We start from the raw sequence: 22986 nt of genomic DNA, 5'->3' as shown, positions 1-22986 counted from the left end.
AGTACTCCCCACTTGCCTGGATGGATATACTCAAACATCACTTAAGAGCCTCCGTCCAGAACAAAGTAGCCTGCTTGATTAGCGTCCTACCCACCATACTAAATATTCACATCCTCCATCACCAATACGCAATGGCAGCAGTTTTTGCCTCTATATGATGCACTGCAACAATTCACCTAGGTCCCTTCAATAGCATCTCCCAAGTCTGTAACCTCTACAATCTTGAAGTACAAAAATATCAGATGCATGGAAATATCAAAACTTGAAAGGGCTCCCTCAAGCCAGGCACCCTTCTGACATGGAGCTGTATTGCTATTCCTTCAGTTGTCACTGGGTCAGAAACCTAAAACTGCCTTTCTAATTGTACAGCAGATGTACCTGCACCTCGTGAACTCCACTGTTCAGGAAGACAGTTCACAAACCCCTTTTCAAGGGCAGTTAGGGGTTGACAATAAATGTTGGTTTAGCTTGTGATGCCCACATGCCACAAATTAAAACAAAGCTGCATTATTTGAATGAGCATAAAGGATGCCTGTAGCAAATTTATCCTAAATGGGTTAAAATATTCCTGTGGTTAATTTAAATATGATGCACTATTTTGACAAGTGTTTCACATGTTTTAGTTTAAACCGCTTAACATGGTCCTAAGAGTTAACAGAAAAACATCACGGATGTAGCAATATGAATCTTCAGGCATTGATTGCAGTTTCTCATTTTCAATCATGATTGAAAAACTCGCTCCCCCAAGATTTTAATTAACGGCTTGAACTGGTTACGAATCCTATGAAGTGTGCTTGCAGATTGGCAGAAAAAATGTGCAGTAGAGGGGAAGGTTTAACATCAAATTAACTTCTACATTTTTTTGTTTCATAATGTATAGGTTCAGCCAGCCGCAGATGTTTATTAAATTCTCATGGAATTGCATTTTGGGGGCCACCAAGTTTTGCCAGATGTGTCTCACATGATTACAGGCACTTGTATGTATCGGTAAGTAAAATTCACTCACGTCAGTCAGTAATGGCTTCACTATTGATTCTACCAGGCATTGGGTGCTGCTATGCAACAAAACAGAACCAGGTAAGGATTCTGATCCGTATCTTGCCCAGACTGCAGGAAATAAAGTCATTTTTGATAAATATTCTACTTTAAATATAATTAGGTAGTATGACTTTTAATGTAGTACTAATTGGTACAAAAGTACAATCAAGCATCACATGCAAAGGGAAGTGCATAATAAACTATCACAATATAAGACCATAAGACATGGGAGTGGAAGTAAGGCCATTCGGCCCATCAAGTCCACTCCGCCATTTAAATCATGGCTGATGGGCATTTCAACTCCACTTCCCTGCACTCTCCCCGTAGCCCTTGATTCCTTGTGAGATCAAGAATTTGTCGACCTCTGCATTGAAGGCATCTAACGTCCGGGCCTCCACTGCACTCCGTGGCAATGAATTCCACAAGCCCACCACGCTCTGGCTGAAGAAGTGTCTCCTCATTTCCTTTTTAAATTTACCCCCTCTAATTTTAAGGCTGTGCCCACAGGTCCTAGTCTCCCCACCTAATGGAAACAACTTCCTAGCGTACACCCCTTCTAAGCCATATATTATCTTGTAAGTTTCTATTAGATCTCCCCTCAACCTTCTAAACTCTAATGAGTACAATAACAGGATCCTTAGCCGTTCATCATACATTAAACCTACCATTCCAGGGATCATCCGTATGAATCTCTGCTGGACATGCTCCAGGGCTAGTATGTCCTTCCTGAGGTGTGGGGCCCAAAATTGGAGACGGTATTCTAAATGAGGCCTAACTAGAGCTTTATAAAATCTCAGAAGCACATTGCTGCTTTTATATTCCAACCTTCTTGAGATAAACGACAACATTACATTCGCTTTCTTAATCACGGACTCTACCTGCAAGTTAACTTTTTGAGAATCTTGGACCAACACTCCCAGATCCCTTTGTACTTCTGCTTTGCAAATTTTCTCACCATTTAGAAAATAGTCCATGCCTGTATTCTTTTTTCCAAAGTGCATAACCTCACATTTATTCACTTTGAATTTCATCAGCCATATCAGTAAGCGAGAAATTTTTCAACTTTGATGCTCTTGGGAGTATTGTAGCAAAAAATATTACTTCTGATTTGAACTTAAAGAAGTTCTGGATTCCCTGTATTGAGATTGTAATCATTAATCTCAAACTGTACACAAGTAGTTGATATACAAAATGACTGTTGCTGTTGGTACCGGAATAAAAAGACCAAAGCTTGAATCAGAATTGCCTAAATATATTATTCTGCATGTAAAGTATTTGAATGCCCCCCCTATTAATTTATGGTCTACAGTTCAAATACATCAAGCAATTAATATATTTATGGACTGTATGTGACCCTGCTGATTATGCTGTTGACTGTTAGCTACCTCAGAATTTTTTTTGTTAAAGCTTCCTGATAAATAATTTGTGTTGCTCAAGTATTACTATTTATTGAACAAATCAATAATATTTTGATTTGATTACTTTTGAATGTGTGGTTATTTAATTGACAGCAAAATTGCAACAACATTTTTTTTAAAAACAGGTTACACGTAAAAACCAAAGTGCTGAAGCTTAACAAAAGTTGTTGAAGTATCAATTTCAGGGAGTTTCATAACTGGCTTTTCCCTGTGAGTTCTAGAAAATTAACTAACATGTTTCTCCATGGCTCATCTCACTATATATGCAAGATGCCTTTACATCACCACATACTCACCATCTGTGCATTAGGTCAATCAGTGTCAGTAACGAACAACCCTCCAAAGTATGGGAGAAAATGGAAAAACCTCTGAGTGCACAAACATAGTATGTGTGAAAATAGAAGCTCACATTCATAAACATACTGCTACTTTACATAATCACCTGTTTAATCAACTGTCATTTAACTGCAGTTTCATGGATGAGGTGTACAACCTACCCTTCCACTGCATTCTGTCCAAAAGAAATGTTACTGTCCCTCTAATGCCCTGCATAGCACAGCATCTTTTCATTGTTAAGTGTGGAACCGTCACATGTTGGAAATCATTCAAAATATTAAAAACATTAGCTTCTATTGAACAGGAAAAGCAAACAAAAACAAATAAGAAAAGCTGCATTTCCTTCTGTGCATAAATAGTATCTCTCCCCTTTCAAGCAACCACAAAGTTGCCATCAGTGAATGATCACTGCACCCAACCCAGAATGAATAAAACAAAGAAATGTGGATGCTGAAAATTTGAAATAAGAACAGAAACTGCAGGAAACATTCAGCAGGGCAGCGTCTGTGTTATGAAAATGATCAACATTTCCAGCCCAGTGATTCTTGTTCAGAGCTCAACTTCATTTTCTCTCCATAGATGCTTCCAGACTAGCTTAGCGTGTCTCGCAATTTTAGATCTATTGAAAATGGGTGTCGATTAAGTCCTGTTGGCTTTTTGCGTTGGATAGTGAAATAATCTATCATGCTGGAGGTAATGTTCCACCTGAGAAACTTACTCAGCTTCTTCCTTGGAAGATTGCTGCTCTCCTCCCGACCCTTCAACTTCCATTACATCTCCACTTTGCTTGTTTCAGTTATGCAATGATTACATGATAAACTCTAAGAATTGTACTGCAAGTTTCCTTTACTTCTCCACAATCCCCAAGACTGACTCACCCATCAAACCTCTGCAGGTATGTCACCTGTTGCACAATGGCGCTGGAGGAATGGGCAGTACTGTATCTATACATGGCCTCATTCATGATGAAGTCATCAGACATGGTTGAAAAAGATAGCCCTTGTCTCCCAGGAACAATTCTTAAATGCATCCGGCCCTTGAAATTGAACAGGAACATATGAGTTCTGAAGATTAAAGGCATCATGGCAGTTCCTAGTCTACCTGATGCAGACTTCTAAGATGTGATGTCACAGGTGACATTGATGAAATGGAATCCTTTATTGTTGGTGAAGTCAGCCATGTTTTGAGATGGTGCTCTCAATGCAATGTATGTCCTGTCGACAGCAGCTTGATCCTGGGGAGGCTGGCTGCGTTCACAAGTGACTTCTACCCAGGATGCATCACTAATGTCATGCAGAAATAAGTTGAAATGGTGTGATCTGACACAAATTGCTATGGTTACAGCCTTGATTCATTTGTGCAATGAAGATTGAGAGATCTCACACATATCCCCAGTCAATCCTTGGAAGCAGCCGGTTGCATAAATATTTAATGGAGCTGTTGCCTTGAATACCTGCAGTTTTGGATTACAGTCAACCCCTTTAGATTGCAAATCCTACTTCAGCTGATGACAGTGTACTAGAGCAGTCTTCATCTGCGCTGGCAATGTGCCTCCCTCAACTTGAAGAAATTTTCAGAAGTCACACAACACCAGTTTAAATTCCAACAGATTTATTTGAAATCACCAATGATTTCAAATAAACCCGTTAGATTATAACCTGGTGTCACGTGACTTATGATCTTGACCACCCTAGTCCGACGCCAACTCTTCCACATCTTGAATTACATTCAAATTGATAGACTCTGGGCCTCCTGTACCTCCTTTGAATCCTGAGGGGAACTTCAGTTGCAACGACTTCATGAAGAGATCGTTCAGTCACTGCTAGAGGTTGCTGCACCTTCACCGCATTGCAGCCACAGTAACAATGACCCCTGCTGTGGCAGAAGACAATGGTCACGATTCCAATCAACCTACCTGAGGAATATCAGAGACAGATAATGAGCAGTCAGCATGACGGTTTAGTTACTCATCTGTACATTGGGATATGTAAGACTCTGACAAGAGAGGTCGTGGACCACCTGTCATGGACCTTTGACACAGTGAACCTTATTCTGATGTATACAACATAAACCATGTTGCAAAAGTATGGTAGTAATTTGTCAGTCCTGTAGGATTGCTGAAACCTTGTTCCCCATCCCCATGATACCCAAGAAGAGATACATCACAGATAACAGTGCTTTGGCAAATCCTTGAACTCAAGATGAGAAGTAATCAGCCCTGTGCCTTTGTGCAACCCATGAGACTTTGGATCATCTTTCTGAATTGTTGCCTTTAGGTGACACTTTTAAGTGTTAGCTATGATTAATTATGCTTCACAGCGATGACTGTGATCAATTTGCAATAACTAATGACATAGTCAAGATTTATTGTGGCCAGAATTTGTATCCAATTCACCTGGTTACCACATGCATTTCACATAAAGGATTCAATTATTACATGTTTTGTTAATTTGTATTTACTGAGTTAATGTAATTGCTCCTTTGAAGACCTAACATCATTAACAAGTAGAGCCCATGTCCTCAGAGAGGAAAAGCACGGAAAAGTCAGACGATATGTATTTTTCATTTTCATTCTGCAGTTACGATTCAGATGATGATGGAAGGCAACACAGGTCATGCTTTGCAGAGTGAGTCACAGACTCAGTCTGTTAAATTAAGTGACCAGCAAACCTTTATGTTCCATTCTTGTTTGTACTCCCTGGCGAGCCCATCAGTTCTGAACCTCCATATGTTCTCACCCAGTTCCTTCAGTTAAGTCTTCAGCTCAGAATAATGCTCCCCATAAGACCAAAAGATATGGGAGCAGAATTAGGCATTTGGTCTATTGAGACTGCCTCACCATTCGATCATGGCTATGTTTCTCAACCTCATTCTTCTGCCTTTCCCCACAACCCTTAATCCCTTGACAAATCAAGAAACTATCTGTCCCTGTCTTAAAGACGCTCAATGACTTGGATTCCACAGTCTTCTGTGGCAATGAGTTCTACAGGTTCACCACCATTTGGCTGAAGAAATTCCTCCTCATCTCAGTTCTAAAGTGTCATCCCTTCACTCTGTGTCTGTGCCCTCTGGTCCTAGTCTGTCTTTCTAGTGGAAACATCTTCTCCACATCCACTGTATTGAGGCCTCTCAGTATTCTGTAAGTTTCAGTTAGATCTCCCCTCATCCTTCTGAACTCCCTCATGTACAGACCCAGACTCCTTAACTCCTCCTCATGACAAACCCTTTATTTCCAGGATCATTGTTGTAAACCTGCTCTGCACTTCTTCCAGGATCAGCCAGTTCTTCACTAGATACAAAGTCCAAAACTTCCCAAACTATATTTGAAATACAGTCTGACCAGAGCCATGTACAACCTTAGTAGTGCATCTCTGCTCTTGTATTCTGGTCCTTTTGAAATGAATGCCAACATTGCAATTGCCTTCCTAGCTGCCTTCTGATCGTACATGTTAAGCATTAGCGAATCCTGAGCTGGGACTCCCAAGCTCCTTTGTGTTTTAAATTTCCAAAGTCTTTCCCCATTTAGAAAATAGTCTATCATAGAATCCCTACAGTGTGGAAACAGCCATACGGCCCAACAAGCCCACACCATCCCTCCGATGGGCATCCCACCCAGACCCATTCCCCTACTTTTCCCATGTCTAACCCACTGAACCTAAACATCCCTGGGCACTATGGGAAATTTAGCATATCCAATTCACCCATCCTGCACATCTTTGGACTGTGGGAGGAAATCAGAACACCCAGAAGAAACTCATGCAGGCACAGGGAGATCATGCAGACTCCACATGGACAGTAGCCCGAGGCCAGAATCAAACTCAGGTTCCTGGCGTTGTGAGGCAGCAGTTCTAGCTACTGAGCCTCTGTGTCGCCTCTATTCTATACCTCTATTCTTTCTGCCAAAGTGCATAACCTCACACTTTGCCACATGTATGCCAACTGCCACTTCTTTACTCACTCTCCTAGCCTGTCCAAGTCTTTCTGCAGTCTCTCTCCTTCCTCAACACACCTGTCCCTCAATCTATCTTTGTGTCATCTTCAAACTTAGCAACAATGTCCTTAGTTCTTTCATCCAGATCATTAATGTCTAATGTGAATAGTTGTAGTTCGATCACTGACTCCTGCATAACTTGATTAGTCACCAGATGACATCCTGACAAAGACCCCTTTATTCCCGCTGTCTGCCTTCTGCTAGGCAGCCAATCCTGTATCCATGCCAGTACCTTGTCACTAACACCATGGGCTCTTGACTGCACAGTCTGAATGATTTATCCACCCTCAAATCTTTGAACTTCTTGAGCACCCTCTCCTCAGTGATAGCCACCACACATAATTCTGCCCCCAACACTCTTGAAGTTCTGGGAGACTACCAGTGTCTTCCGCTGTCCTAACTGATGCAAAGTACCTATTTGATTTCTCAGCCATTTATTACTTGCCCCATTTCTATTTTTTCAACCTCATTTTCCAATGGCCCAATGTGCAGTGTTGCCTCTCTCATGCCATTTGTATTTCAAAAAAACTTGTAATTTTCTCCTTTATTATTAGTTAGCTTACCCTCATGTTTCATCTTTTACTCATTGTTGATTTTTTAGTTGCCTACTGCTTCTTTTTAAAGCTTCCCAATCCTTTGGTTTACAACTAATCTTTAGCACATTGTATGCTTTCTTGCTTTCACTTTTATGCTTTTGCTGACTTCCCTTGTCAGCTGTTATTGCTTCATCCTCCCCTTACTATATCTCCTCTTCCTTGCGATAATTTCTTCTGCGTCTCCCAACTTATCCCAGAAACACCTACCTGTGCTGATCCACTGTCTTCCCTGCTAGGCTCCCCTTCCAATCAACTTTGGCCTGCTGCTCCCACATGTCTTTATAGTTAGCCTTAGTCAATTTTAATACCATTACATCTGATTCCAGCTTTTCCCTTTTAAACTCAGGATGAATTCTGTCATATTATGGTTGCTGACCTCTGGGGTTTACTCCACCTTAAGCTCGCTAATCAAGTCTGCATCATTGTACATCACAAAATCCAGAATTGTGCTGTTCTGTAGTGGGCTGTACCACAAGCTATTCCAAAACACCATCTCATACACATTCCATGAATTACATTTTTTGGGACCCTCTACCAACCTGATGTCCCCATCTACCTGCATACTGCAGTCCCCCATGATTATTATAATAGAACCTTTCTTGCATGCCTTTTTTACCTCCTGATTTATTTTATGCCCCACATCCTGACTATTGCTAGGGGACCTTGTACATTATTCCTAATAGGATATTTGTTCCTTAACTCTACCCACACAGATTCTGTGCCTTTCAACCTTGTATCATTTTCTGTTGTCGATTTAATTTCATTTCTTGCTAACAAGGCAACTTCTCCCCCCTACCCATCTTCCTGTCCCTTTAATTGTACAAATATCCTTGGTTGTTTAGTTCCTAGACCTGATTCCCTTGCAACCTTATCTCTGTAATGCCCATAACATCTTATCTGCCAATTTCAGTCTGCACTACAAGCTCATTTACCTTGTTTTGTATAGTGTGTACATTTAAGTACAACACTCTCAGAGCTGTGTTGACTGCCCTGTTCTGATCATTGCCCCCTTATCTGCCACAGCTGAAGTCAGACCCTTTCTATAGTCTCTGTCCAATTACTTGTTCTGGAAACTTTAAACTAGTTAAAGGTGGAGGTGGGAGGGTGCAGGAAAAGTTATTAAAGTTCTTGTGACCACCCTAATTAGCATTTCTGCTATGATCCTGGTCCTAGACTATTTCAGTTGGAGCCCCTCCCAATAATGATGAGAGTGCCCCTTGAAATGGAATACCTCTTTCTCACACCACTCTTCGAATCATGTGTTTCCTTCACTAATTTTCTTATCTCTATGCCATGTTGCAAATAGCTCAGGTAATAGCACAAAGCTCATAATCCTTGAGGCAGTATTCTTTAATTTTGTTCTGAATTCCTGATATTCCCCATCTGGGACCATTTGCTTTCTATTCTCTATGTCGTGGGTTCCACCAGAGACCCTAACAACTGGATCCTTTCTTCCCACTCCAATATCCTTTCAAGTTGGTTCAACTTGCTACAGTTCTTTGAGGATGTATCCAGCAAGGTGGTTGTGGTATATTTGGACTTCCAGAAGACATTTGAGAAGGTGCTATAAAAGACTGATCCAGAGATTGGATTCTGTGGAGTTAAGGATAAAGTACTGGCTTGGAAAGAGGATTAGCTGACTAACAGAAAGTACATACTCAGGATAAATGGGTCCTTCTCTGGATGGCAAACTCTTACTAATCGGATTGTGTTGACTTTAGTATAGTCATAGAATCATACAGCACAGAAACAGACCCTTCAGTCTAGCCAGTCCATGCCAAACATAAACTAAATCAGCTTCACCTGCCTGCTCCTGGCCCTTATCCGTCCAAACATTTCCTATCCATGTGCTTATAAACATTGTAATTATACCAGCATCCACCAATTCCTCAGGAAGGTCATTTCACACACAAACTGTGTGTAAAGAATTTGTCTCTCGTTTTTTTTAGGTCTCTCTCCTCTCACCTTAAAAATGTGCTGCCTAATCTTGAAATAACCTATCTAGGGAAAAGACACCTACCGTTACCTCTATCTATATCCCTTGCGATTTTATGAACCTCAATAAGGTCTCTTCTCAATCTCTGCCACTCCAGTGAAAAACATCCCAGTCTTTCTTTATAGCCTAAACATTCCATAACTGACAACATCGTTGGGAATCTCTTCTGAACTCTGTCCAGCTTAATAATCTTCTGTCTGTAGCTGGACAACCAGAACTGGACAAAGTATTCCAGAATAGGCCTCATTAATGTCCTTCTTGGACCTTAACTATTTACAATCAATATAAACAATCCGCAAGCAGGGACAGAGAGTAACCAATTAGATATTTACTCACAAAGCCCATGAAGTGCAGTGCAGAGGCTCAGCTTCTTTTTCTTTACCTCCTGAAGTGTTCCTATACACAACTTCTTTTTAATCCCATCACCAAATCACCATGATTTTTGTTTTTATTTTAACTATTAACCTGCACCAGTAAATCACCTGTGTAGCCAATTAGATATTTATAAGCAAAGCTCATTAATGGCAATGCAAACTATCAAAAATGAAGGAGAGTTGGGAGAGGGGTACAGAGATAAATAAAAACACAGTTGGAAAGTGTCAGAAAGCATTGTATCCCCTGTGGTGCCCAGTGGGTCTGCTTTGTTTAATGTCTGGAAGGCAGACAACGTGCATGCTGTGGTAGAGAGTGTAGGAAAGGACTAAATCAAAATAGAGTTGGAGGAGAAAATAAAGCACCGTATTCCCTGTGGTTCCCACCTCTCTTTAAAGGCTTCAAGAGCATTGGTGGACACTGTGTGCTCCCTCTCTAAGGACACTAGGGCACAAACAAAACAGTAGAAGAGAGGCAGACAGTTGGCAGATATGACCCCCTCCACAGCCTGATACCTGGATCTTTTAACAACCAGCCTGATGGAGTCTGCTTTGTTTTTGTTTAATCAACCTGTTAAGAAATGTTATGACACACTTCTGGAGCAAGTGAAACACGAACGCAGGTCTTCTGGCTCAGAGCTGGGTTTGCTTTTTTTTTAAGCTAATGAACCTGTCAGAGATGTTACACACCTCAGGAGCAGGTAGGACTTAAACCTGAATCTCCTGGTTCTAGACATAGGGACACTATCACTGCACCACATGTTCCCTTAAAAGGTGGTAAAAACTGCTAATACTGGAGTCAGAGATAACACAGTGTGGAGCTGGAATAACACAGCAGGCAAAGCAGCATCAGAGGAGCAGGAAAGTTGATGTTTCAGGTCAGGACCCATTTCTGAAGAAGGGTTCCAACCCAAAACATCAACTATCTTGCTCCTCTGATGCTGTCTGGCCTGCTGTGTTCCTCCAACTCCGTACTGTGTTATCACTTACCTTTAAAGGTGTTGGGTGAAGGGTTAAGTTGATGTGTTCCAGCAAGGCAGGCCATAGTCTGTTACCAAGGGAACTATGACTTAATGAGCTCCATAATAAGATTAATTAGTGATTATCCTTGGGCTTTATGGGCAGTTATTACAGCGGTGTTGAGGTTTGGAGTAAAGTAATGTTGCTGCAGTCAGACCATATCACAGGGCTAGAATGATAGTGTAGTGGCCTCCACTGTTGCATCTGGAGGGAGAGAAAATTCTGTGTTGGCATCATTACATCCATCCGAATATCCAGAGCCTGGCCCACACGTTGGTGGGAGATAGTAGGAACTGCAGATGCTGAAGAATCTGAGATAACAAGGTGTAGAGGTGGATGAACATAGCAGGCAAGCAGCAGTTCCTGCTATCTCTGAAACAATTTTAACTCCACTGCGAAGCCTCTTCTAAGGATGCCTTTCCTGAAGAAGTTACCCTCCTCCCTCTGGAAAATCTTTCCTGCTCCTAGGATGCTGCTTGTCCTGCTGTGTTCATCCAGCTCTACACCATGTTATCTCCACACAGTGGCGTGTCAGTTTCCCCCTGACTGCCATGTCAGGGCTAAATGTCTGGAACCATACAGGGCTGCTCCGCACAGATGGTGCTTTTCTGGGTTCACAACAAGCTTTGAATGATAGCCTGTGCACAAGGATGCTGGTGAATTTCAGGATATCCACTGAGTTTAGAGTTTTTCTGGTAATAGCACATTTTAAGAAGGCATGAAGTCAGACTTGAGGGACACCATAAAAGTGTGGTAGGTTTTCACTAAAGCAGATTTGGTAAGATGCAGCAAGAAAACTCGTTAGACATGACCGGTAGGAATCCCTTCAAAAAAAACACAACACAACTCAGATTTAGCCAAAAAGCATAAGATTCTGCCCAAGTGTCTCTGGCACACAATGTAAAGTTGAGACAAAATTTCACAGATTTCATCCCCAATGTCTAATTGCCACATAGGTTCAAATCAGAAGCCAGAGACACCCACGCTAATTAATCAATAGAATGGATGAAACTGTGAAGCAGGATGAGATTTGTTATTTCCTCTATTCATTCACGGGATGAGGGTGTCGCTACCCAGACAGCATTTATTGCCCATCCCTAATTGCCTAGAGGGCAGTTAAGAGTTAACCACATTGCTATGGTTGTGGTGCCACATGTAGATCAGATCGGTTAAGGACAGCATTTCCTTCCCAAAGGATATTAGTGAACCAGATGGGGTTTTTCCTGACAAACGACGTTGGATTCATGGTTAGCAGTAGACTCTTAATTTCAGATTTTTATTGAATTCAAATTCCACCATCTGCCGTGGTGGATTCAAGCCCAGGTCCCCAGTATATTATCTGAGTCTCTAGGTTAACAGTTCAACAATAATACCACTAGGCCATTGTCTCCCCTTCAGATGAAGGACATCAATCTGATACACCCACCAGAAGGGTGAACTCACAGATAGATGTAAATTATGCCAGGATCAAGCTCTGTGATCAAAGTTTGCATACTCTATCCCCTAAACCCCAGTGTTAACCACATCACAAGATCATCCATCAAATAGGCATTGTTTACCTGTGAAATTTGTTTGAAGAGCAAATAGCCACGGAAGAAAAAAATCTAACTGTCTGCATAGATAATAGATGCATTGACAAGTACAAAGTTGCTTATATAAAAAAAAGAGAGAGAAAGCAGAGAACTGTGGACTATTTAGCTGAAGATTTCAAAATCACAGGATTGTTCCAGTAAAGGCCATTCAGCTCATTATGCCTGCTTATTCTGTCTGTTGAAGTAATTTACCCTGTGAGAATCTGTTGCCTCCTCCCCATACTCCCACAAATTGTTCTTTTTCCAGACAGCAATCCAAATACTTCTTGAATGCTTTAACTGACCAGTTTCCACACTGAGGCAGTGCATTCCAGATCTTAACCATTTACAGCATGAAAACATTTCTCTACATGCCAGCATTGTGCTTTAGCCAATTAATTTATATCTGTGTTCTCTTGTTCATGATTCTTCTACTTGTGGGAACAGTTTCTGTCTTTCTCCTCTAACCAGACTGCTCATGATTTTGAATAACAGTATAAAATCTACTGTCAATCTTACCTTCGCTAAAGAAAACAATCCCAATGTCTCAAATTACCATACAAAAACAGTTCCTCATTCCTCGGATGATTCTTACAGATCTTTTCTGTACTCTTTCTAATGCCTTCACATCCTTCCTGAAATGTTGCAGTGTTCCAGTTGAGGCTGAACTAGTGCTGGCTACAAGCTTGACATAATTATCTTCCATTAATACTGTATGCCCCTTTAATGAAGCCTGGATGCTGTATGTTAACTGCCCACTCACCCTGTTCAGCCACCTTCAATCATTTCACAGAATCCCTACAATGTAGAAGCAGGCCATTTGGCCCATCAAATCAACACCAACTCTCTGAAGAGCATCCCACACAGACTGACCCCTTACCCTATCCCTGCATTTCCCACCTGAGACACTGTAGGCAATTTAACATAGCAATCCACCTAACCTTCACATGTTTGGACTGTGGGGGATACCAGAGCACCCAGAGAAAACCCACGCGGACATGGGATCAATGTGCAAACGCCACAGAACCGGTCAACCAAGGCTGGAATCAAACCCATGTCATTGGTACTGTGAGGCAGCAGTGCTAACCACTGAGCCACCATGCTGTCCCACATTTATACCCAGTCCCTCTACTCCTTCACCCCCTTTGGTATTGCACCCTTTATATTATTTGTCTCCATTCTTCTGACCAAAATGAATTAGTTTACACTTCTCTACATCAAATTTCTAGTGCTACTATCTGTCTATTCCACCAATATATCTATGTTTTTTTGAAGTTATACATGATCTTCATCTGAGAATTTTGAAATGTTTTGTGCGTACCAATGTCTATATCCCTTATATATATCAAGAAGAATAAGGCTAAATTGGGAAAATACTGGAATATATTTTTAATAAAATTGTGGCAGGATGTTTGTATAATCATAACACAATAAAGCAGAGTCAATGTGGTATTATCGTAGGGCAATTACATTTGACAAAATATATTAGACATTTTTAAGGATGTAGTGAACAGGGCAAATAAAGATGAGCAAGTACTTGTGTATTTGTGGACTTGTAAGATGTTGGAAAAGATTACTGTGCAAAACAAAAGCTCATCATGTTAGTGTAACAATAATACTATAGACAAAGAATTGCTGAGAGTAAACAGTGACTCGGGATAGAAGTGTAATTTTCGGGTTGCCAAACCTTGGCTAGCAGACGACCAGAGGGTTCAGTGTCACAGACCCATCTATTTACAATCTATCCTCATGACTTGGCAGAAAAGACTGAGAGTATTGTAGATAGATTTTCTGATGATACAATGTTAGGTGGGAAATCAAGGTGTGATGAGAACAAAGAGGCTTCAGTTTATGTTTCCAAGACCAGTAGTTGAAAATTTCCTGCTTCATCGCTACTACCTCGGGAACAAGACATATGGTCTTAATTCTGGAAGCGCAGGCATGAGTGGTGTTGGGCTAACTGGCCTGGATGCAGGCCAAAGGTAGTATCGCGGGCAGTTAAGGTGGGATAATTAAAAAGGCCCATTTGGGTTTTCTAGGACTTCAACTTGCATTTTTTTCTTTAAGCAGAAGGCGTCAGATCTCCTCACCTGCCACCTACTTTCCAAGTTCAGTCATGCCAACCTATTCTCCACCAACCCCCAATAGCTTCTTAAAGCCCTGTATCAACTTACCGCATATTCATGCTACCCACCCACCACCATTTGTGGTGAAGGCCTCCATGCCTACTCACATGATCTGGGACTGATTGGATTGATCGCCAACAACCACATCCAACTTCTTTTGTGCTCAATCACTTCAATCAATGCAGAATTCCTAATTTCTTCAGCTTTTGTATTTACAATTACAGTATACACCTGAGTGTTACTATTGACAATAGACAACAAAAATGGAAACGCTGTCATGCAGCATTAACACCCTTCAATCTTATGAGCACAGAAATGCACGCAAAACAAATATGTTAAGAATCACCTTATTATCACTAAGAAACCAGGGGCTCTAATGGTGCTATTGTTAATCTTCCTAATGAATGCAATAATGCATCAACTAATATGGATGGTGAAAATCATCAACATCTGCCACAGCACCGCTGCAGCAAGAGGCAAAACAACAAAAACATTGTCATATTACTACCACTATGTAACATATTTCTGCAAATTATTTCTAAAGACCAATTTGACCCATGATTCAAGTGATGGTTATGAATGGCTACAGCAGTTTGTAACAGCATGTGCATTTTCTAATCAGGTTGCTTTCTTTTCCTCAATGCTGTGTATTATTCCTTTGCATGTTCTGTTTAATCGATTTTGCCATCATATTCTCTCTAGTTCAAGCTATGTTTGTGATTGTCATGCTGCTGCTGTGAATAGCTTAGTGGAAATAAAGTCCTGCTACTTCACATGTCACTGCAAGTGTGAAATACAGTCAACTTAACCTCAAGGATGGCTAATGCCTGTCTGTAATGACTATCTCACATAAAAGAAACTCTCACTAAGTTTCATCAATGAACAAAATGAAAATTCCAACAAATTTAGCATCGAGCTTCTGAAAAAGCAGATTATTTATTGTGCAAACTTAATCTCTATCCTCTTGAAATCCGAACACATCCACATACATTCACAAATAACACAGTCAAAACAGATGGGGCAAATTGTCTTTTTAGGAATATTGTGGATAGAAAATATATAGGTGAAAAGGTACAAAGCCTGTGGATCAGTATCATGGTTGTTGTTGACCGTGATCATCAGACAGTACTAGAATAAGGAAGAATAGGCAGAGAGTGGGGAAGAGTAGGCAGAGAGTAGATGATGAACACAAAATGACAGGTGGTCTGAGGTGCATTTGTTTTAATGTGAGAAGTGTAGTAGGTAAGGCAGATGAACTTAGGTCTTGAATTAGTACCTGGGAGTATGATGCTATTGCTATTACTAAGACTTGGTTGATGGAAGGGCAAGACTGGCAAATAAATATCCCAGGATATAGATGCTTCAGGCGGGATAGAGAGGGAGGTAAAAGGGGTGGAGGAGTTGCATTACTGGTCAAAAAGGACATCACAGCTGTGCTGAAGGAGGGCATTATGGAGGACTCGAGCAATGAGGCAATATGGGCAGAGCTCAGAAATAGGAAGGGTGCAGTAACAATGTTGGGGCTGTATAACAGGCCTCCTAACAGCGAGCATGAGATAGAGGTACAAATATGTAGACAGATTATGGAAAGATTTGGGAGCAATAGGGTGGTGGTGATGGGAGGTTTTAATTTTCCTAACATTGTCTGGGATTCACTTGGTGTTAGGGGTTTAGATGGAGCAGAATTTGTAAGGAGCATCCAGGAAGGTTTTCTAGAGCAGTATGTAAATAGTGCAACTCGGGAAGGGGCCGTACTGGACCTAGTGTTGGGGAAGGAGCCCGGCCAGGTGGGTGAGGTTTCAGTGGGGGATTTCTTTTGGAATCGTTATCACAATTCCATAGGTTTTAGAATACTGATGACCAAAAGGAAGGGGGAAGGCCATCCGTAGCAAAATGCAGCAGGAGCTGGAGAATGTGGATTGGGAGCAGTTGTTTGAGGGTAAAACCACATTTGACATGTGGGAGGCTTTTAAAGAGTGTTTAATTAGAGTGCAAGACAGACATGCCCCTGTGAAAATGATGGATGGAAAGGGAAAGATTAGGGAACCATGGATGGCAGGTGAAATTGTGAGACTAGCAAAGAGGAAAAAGGAAGCATAGATAAGGTCTAGGCGACTGAAAACAGATAAAGGTTTGGAAGAATATCGGGAAAGCGGGACCAATCTGAAATGAGGAATTAAGAGGGCTAAAAGAGGCCATGAAATATCTTTGGCAAACAGGGTTAAGGAAAATCCCAAAGCCTTTTATTCATACATAAGGAGCAAGGGAGTAACTAAAGAAAGTGTTGGCCACTCAAGGACAAAGGAGGGAAGTTATGCGAGGAGTCAGAGAAAATGAGTGAGATTTTTAATGAGAACTTTGCGTCAGTATTCACTGAGGAGAGGGACATGACGGATGTTCAGGTTAGGGATAGATGTTTGATTACTCGAGGTCAAGTCAGCATAAGAAAGGAGAAGGGTTGGGTATTCTAAAAGGCTTTAGGGTGGACAAGTCGCCAGGTCCGGGTGGGATCTATCCCAGGTTACTGAGGGAAGCGAGAGAGGAAATAGCTGGGGCCTTAACAGATATCTTTGCAGCATCCTTGAGCATGGGGGTCTTGGAGGACTGGAGAATTGCTAATGTTCTCCCCTTGTTTAAGAAGGGTAGCAAGGATAATCTAGGTAATTATAGACTGGTAAGCCTGATGTCAGTGGTGGGGAAGCTTCTGGAGAAAAAGATACTGAGGGATAGGATCTGTTTACATTTGGAAGAAAATGGGCTTATTAGTGATAGGCAGCATGGTTTTGTGCAGGGAAGGTTATGTCTTACCGACTTGATAGAATTCTTTGAGGAAGTGACAAAGTTGAGAGATGAGGGAAGGGCTGTGGATGTCATATACATGGACTTCAGTAAGGTGTTTGATAAGGTTCACCATGGTAGGTGGATGGAGAAAGTGAAGTTGCATGCGGTCCAGAGTGCCTCTAGCTAGATGGCTAGAGAACTGGCTGGGTAACAGGAGACAGAGAGTTGTAGTGGAAGGGAGTTTCTCAAAATGGAGAACTGTGACCAGTGGTGTCCCTTGGGATCCGTGTTGGGACCACTGTTGTTTGTGATATACATAAATGATCTGGAGGAAGGTATAGATGGTCTGATTGGCAAGCTTGCAGCTGACACTGAGATTGGTGGAGTAGCAGATAGTGAAGGGGGCTGTCGGAGAATGCAGCAGAATATAAATAGATTGGAGAGTTGGGCAGAGAAATGGCAGAAGGAGTTCAATCCAGGCAAATGCAAGGTGATGCATTTTGGAAGATCCAGTTCAAGAGCGAACTATACAGTAAATGGAAAAGCCCCGTGGAAAATTGATGCACAGAGAGATCTGGGTGTTCAGGCCTATTATACCCTGAAGATGGCAACACAGGTCGATAGAATGGTCAAGAAGACAGACGACATGCTTTCACTCATTGGACGGGGCATTGAAATCAAGAGATGGCATGATATGTTACAGTTGTATAGGACTTTGGTTCGACCACATTTGGAATACTGCGTACAGCTCTGGTCGCCACACAACCAAAGGATGTCGATGCTTTGGAGAGGGTGCAGAGGACATTCACCAGGATGTTGCCTGGTATGGAGGGCACTAGCTATGAAGAGAGATTGGTTAGATTAGGACTATTTACATTAGAAAGACGGAAGTTGAGGGGAGACCTGATTGAGGTCTACAAAATCATGAGAGGTATAGACAGGGTGGATGGCAAGAAGCTTTATCCCAGAGTAGGGTACTCAATTTCTAGGGGGTCACGATTTCAAGGCGAGAGGAGAAAAGTTTAAGGGAGATATGTGTGGAAATTTCTTCATGCAGAGCGTGGTGAGTGCCTGGAACGCGTTGCCAGCAGAAGTGGTACAGGCGGGCACGATAGCATCATTTAAAATGTATCTATCCACATAGATGAATGGGCAGGCAGCAGAGGGATACAGATCCTTGGAAAATAGGCGACAGGTTTCAACGTAGAATCTGGATCGGCATAGGCTTGGAGGGCCAAAGGGCCTGTTCCTGTGCTGTAATTTTTTTTGCTGTTTGTTCATTGTCCTAGGCAGCGTAGATGCTGAAAGAATGTTCTAAATGCTAGGGAGTCCAGAACATGAAGTCACAGTCTAAGGATACAGGGTAAACCATTTAGGACTTAGATAAGGGCGTTTTTCTTTATCCAGAGACTGTGGAGGTCTAAGCATTGTATAATTTCAAGAAAGAGTTGAACATTTCTTTTGGGGCCAAAGGAATTGAAGGATATAGAGGTAAATCAAGGACAATATCTTTGACAATTTCCTTAAAAGACTAATTGTCTTTTTAGGAATTTGTGGATAGAAAATATATAGAGAAAAAGGCACAAAGCCTGTGGATCGCTATCAAGGTTGTTGTTGACCGTGATGTTCAGACAGTACTAGACAGGGTAGATGCCAAAAGCATGTTCTAAATAGTAGGGAATCCAGACCAGAAGTCACAGTCTAAGGATGCAGGGTTAAAAAGGTCCTTAAAAGGATATTGTCCCTGATTTACCTCCACATCCTTTGATTCCTTTGACCCCAAAAGATATGTTCAACTCTTTCTTGAAATTATACAATGCTTAGGCCTCCACACTCTCTGGATAAAGAAATGTCTCCTTATGTAAGTCCTGAATGGTTTACCCTGTATCCTTAGACTGTGACTTCTGGTCTGGATTCCCTACTATTTAGAACATGCTTTCAGCATCTACCCTCTTTAGTACAGTGTGATCATCACGGTCAACAACAACCATGATACCGATTCACAGGCTTTGTGCCTTTTTGCCTATACATTTTCTATCCACAATATTCCTAAAAAGACAAATTGTCCCATCTATCTTGACTGTCTTAAGGATATATCCTTTAAGGATATTGTCCTAGTTTTGCCTCCATATCCTTTGATATCCTTAATATTCTCCAAATTAACAGTTAAAGTAGGATTTTTTTTTCAATTACTGATTTCACAAATGCTGGCCCCTAATCAAAGTAGCATCCCACATACTACTTGCAACAGCCTTTCTCTTTGGATTCTGAAGTTATGGTTGATTCATTTCCTTTTTCCTGGAGACGGGGCTGAAGTTTCAGACTTCTCTTTTAAGAATCCTTCCCTTCTGTGATGAAGTCTTCCAGTTGGATTTAATTTGCAAAGTGTTAAGAAGGGTTTCTGAGAAAGGGTGGGAAAGCAAAGGTTGTTTTCCTTTTGGCAAGACCTCTCTGAATCTCTGGGTGTCATTGATTCATTGCATAAAGCGATGAGAGAGGTGACCGGAAGGGCACATGATTGGGCAATTTGTCTCTGAAAAAATGTTCACCCCTTCTTTGGGGTGAATTGGGTGATCTTTCTTGATTGCCAGCAGTTATTGACCTTAAGTGGTGTAAATGCCCAGCTCATTATCTCACCAAACACTTGCCTTCCCAATGCATGAGAAAGGTGCCAAGTTTCTTGACAAGGAAACCATGGAAACCTACCTGCTAGTTTTGGGAGTGGGCTTTCAATTACCATGGCAACCTCCCTGCTGGTTTTGGGAATGGGCTTTCAATTACCCCAAGTGGCAATCAGTGGCACAGATAATAATCTTCGAAGCCACTCCACTGACCTTGCCTCTTACCCCTCAATCTCTTTGTGACTTTCAGGCCTCGCCTCTGAGAAGGAGAAAAATCCTTACCATCCCACTGCTTGATTCCTAAGGAATAAGCAACTTTTGAGGATCTAAGCCACCTGTTTTTAAGAGTGGTGAGGAGAAAGGGACTGACCCTGATTTACCTGCCAGCAGTCAGTTAATTGATTGTTTGGTGATCGGGTGTATTTTCTCACTGGTGGGGGTTGGCATTGTAGTAGCCACCTAATACATAGTTGAAAAGAATATGGGAGAAAACTGCCCGTGTGTGCCAAATCGGTTTTATAACCACAACCTTAGTCATGTTCCACCTATCTGAAAGTGCAACAAACACAGTGCCTCAATTTAAGCAGCTTGCTGTTCACAATTTACTTGCTACTATAGCCTGTATCCTTTGCTTTCAAAAAGTTCAAGATACACATATATGTACACATTTACTATAAATTAATAGCTTAGGTAACACTTATTCATAATGCTATTGTGTCAGATGTCTAGTCCATCTTAATATAAGGAAGAAGTTGATTTTGTATTATAAACAGTACCAAAACATTGCTCAATAGTGTTCTGTAGAGTGGAAAAGAGGCAGTATCAATTAAAAACTGAAATCAGAAATAGAAAATTAGATGAAGTTAATGGTCTCTGTGGAGATAGTTTTTCAAAACTGATTTGAGAAAACAGGATAGCTCCTTGATTGGACCAACTGAAATAAAAAGAACAGGGAACATAAGTAGAGTCCCAAGCATGTGTAATCTCACAAGTGTTGTTCAGAATAGCTAATTACTTTACTATATAAATTGATCCTGAAAATCTGAAAAGAAATAATAAAATTGCTAAATCAGTCTGCAGTCAGAGATCTAAAGTAAACCCAAGATAAGATACAAGGACAAGATCATAGTGTTCTGTAGATGTCACTTCAGCACTACAGTGTCAAAGTTTCGAAATATTCTGGTAAGGCACCATTTTGCAGAATTGTGTTCAACTTGGTTTGGGCAGAATGAAACATGTGTGAGAATGAAGGGGTAGCTGAGGTGGGGATCCCCAGGGCAATCAGCATTGTAAGTAATGATATTTATCAAAGTGTGGAGCTGGAGGAGCACAGCAGGCCAGGCAGCAGAGGAGCAGGAAAGTTGACATTCTGAAGAAGGGTCTCAACCCAAAATGTCAATTTTCCTGCTCCCCTGATGCTGCCTGGCCTGATGTGTTCCTCCAGCACTACACAGTTGTCTATGACTCCAGCACCTGCAATTCTTGCTATCTCTATTTGTCAAAGTGGTTTTCCATTTCAAATTATAGTGATGTTTCAATCTGTACTAAAATGTGCAGTATAATACACTAGGCGGAGTATGTCCAAAAAAGAAGAGAAACATGAGTTTGTTATTCAGATTATGTTTGTGATGTGGAAACAATGGCTGAAGATCTGATGGACAGATAAACTTGTATGATGCAACAGGAATTGTGCCATTTTTGTTGGCAATTGGAAAAGAGATTGAGAAGGGAAAGGGGAATAGGACCAAATCTAGGGTCAACAGAAATATAAAATAAAAGCACTGCAGAATACAATTCAGAAACTCTTATACATGCTCACAATTTACAATGTATAATCCATAACATTAAGAAAGCAAAGGCATGTTGGATGATTGGTTTCTTGATGAAGTTTATAAACAGATTCTGGCAGTGCTCAATCTTTATTCCAATCTTGCCATGACCCACCAATTCAGTGCTCTCTTGAATTATCAAGGCAATATTAACAAGCATCACACAGTAAGGAAGATCATAATCAGAGTGAGACACAGCAGGGGTGAATATATAGTTCAAGGAATTTGGAGGCAATGTGGGAATTCGGTGCAGAACGGAAGAACTGTTTTTTGCTTGCTTTCTTGCTTCATAGTTTGTACAGGGTTTTATTTTAACAGGATAAAGTGAATCCCAGCAACAGGGGCCCAGCATAAAAGTATGAGTGTCATCACAGGTAAACATTGATAGGTAATAGCTGCTGATTTAACTATCTATTATAGGTTATTTTCATTTTAAAGGTAAATAGGGAAAATACTTAACAGGTTCTAATCCAAAAGACCAGTTAAAAAAAAATAAAAATCAACTTAGGAATTAAGAAAGTAAAATAAAGATATAGGGATAGGCAGTGTGTTGTACTTGCATGATGTGGGAGCTGGTGAGTCCAGCTGAGGGACAGTGAATTACAGTCTGAGCTGTGACACACGTCAGGTAAGAAGATTTACCAGGACACTGTTTCAGGAAGCAGTCATATCCCTTTGAATAACTGCCTTGAATTTAGTCAGTTGTTAGGGGCAGGATGATATGACAGGTGTAAAGATCTGCAGGTAGTGCTGAAGGAGCCTCAGCCCTTGACCTTGTTCTTGTTCCCTGTGTAGGTGCTTGCTGGGGTTGGAGGGTGGATATGCAAACTTACCATAGCACTGTGGTACAGCTAACCATTCTAGAAGGAGGAGAAAAAAGAAATGTGAATTGTGGCTAGGAGGTTGACAGTGAATAAGAGGGTCTCAGGTTACATGGGCATACAGATGAATTGGTTATATTGGCAGATAATCGAACAATAGGAAGCTTATAGGAACAGAGGCATCTACAAAGGAGATTCACCAGGATGTTGCCTGGGATGGAGCAGTTGAGCTATAAAGAGAGGCTGGATAAGCTTGGGCTGTTTTCTTTGAAACAGTGAAAGTTGACGGGGGACATGATACGAGTGCATATGATTATGAAGGGCATTGACAACTGAATAAAAATCACGTTTTTCCCTTAGTTGAAGGAACAATAACAAGGAGACTTAATTTTTTAGGTGAAAAGCAGGAAGCTTAGAGAGGACTGGGGGAAAAATATTTTAGTCCAGAGGGTGGTGGAGGTCTAGAATGCA

General features: G+C 41.2%; 1 protein-coding gene across 13 annotated transcripts in view; it reads left to right on the top strand.

Annotated features, from left to right (window-relative positions):
• The window catches only part of LOC125465044 (adhesion G protein-coupled receptor B2), a 687705-nt gene that overhangs the window by 339710 nt on the left and 325009 nt on the right, over window positions 1-22986 (top strand). For all 13 annotated transcript variants that reach the window (XR_007250162.2, XM_059654252.1, XM_048558109.2 and 10 more), the window contains one exon: window positions 881-987. Coding sequence is in view for 12 of the 13 variants with exons in the window: in XM_059654252.1 (XP_059510235.1) it covers window positions 881-987 (107 nt within the window). In the remaining variant the exon portion in view is untranslated. The remainder of the gene's footprint in view (window positions 1-880; window positions 988-22986) is intronic.

Source organism: Stegostoma tigrinum, chromosome 24 (genome assembly GCF_030684315.1).
Source record: "Stegostoma tigrinum isolate sSteTig4 chromosome 24, sSteTig4.hap1, whole genome shotgun sequence".
Taxonomy (NCBI): domain Eukaryota; kingdom Metazoa; phylum Chordata; class Chondrichthyes; order Orectolobiformes; family Stegostomatidae; genus Stegostoma; species Stegostoma tigrinum.
Note: the sequence above shows the minus strand (reverse complement) of the source record. Positions and strands in the feature narration are given on the sequence as shown.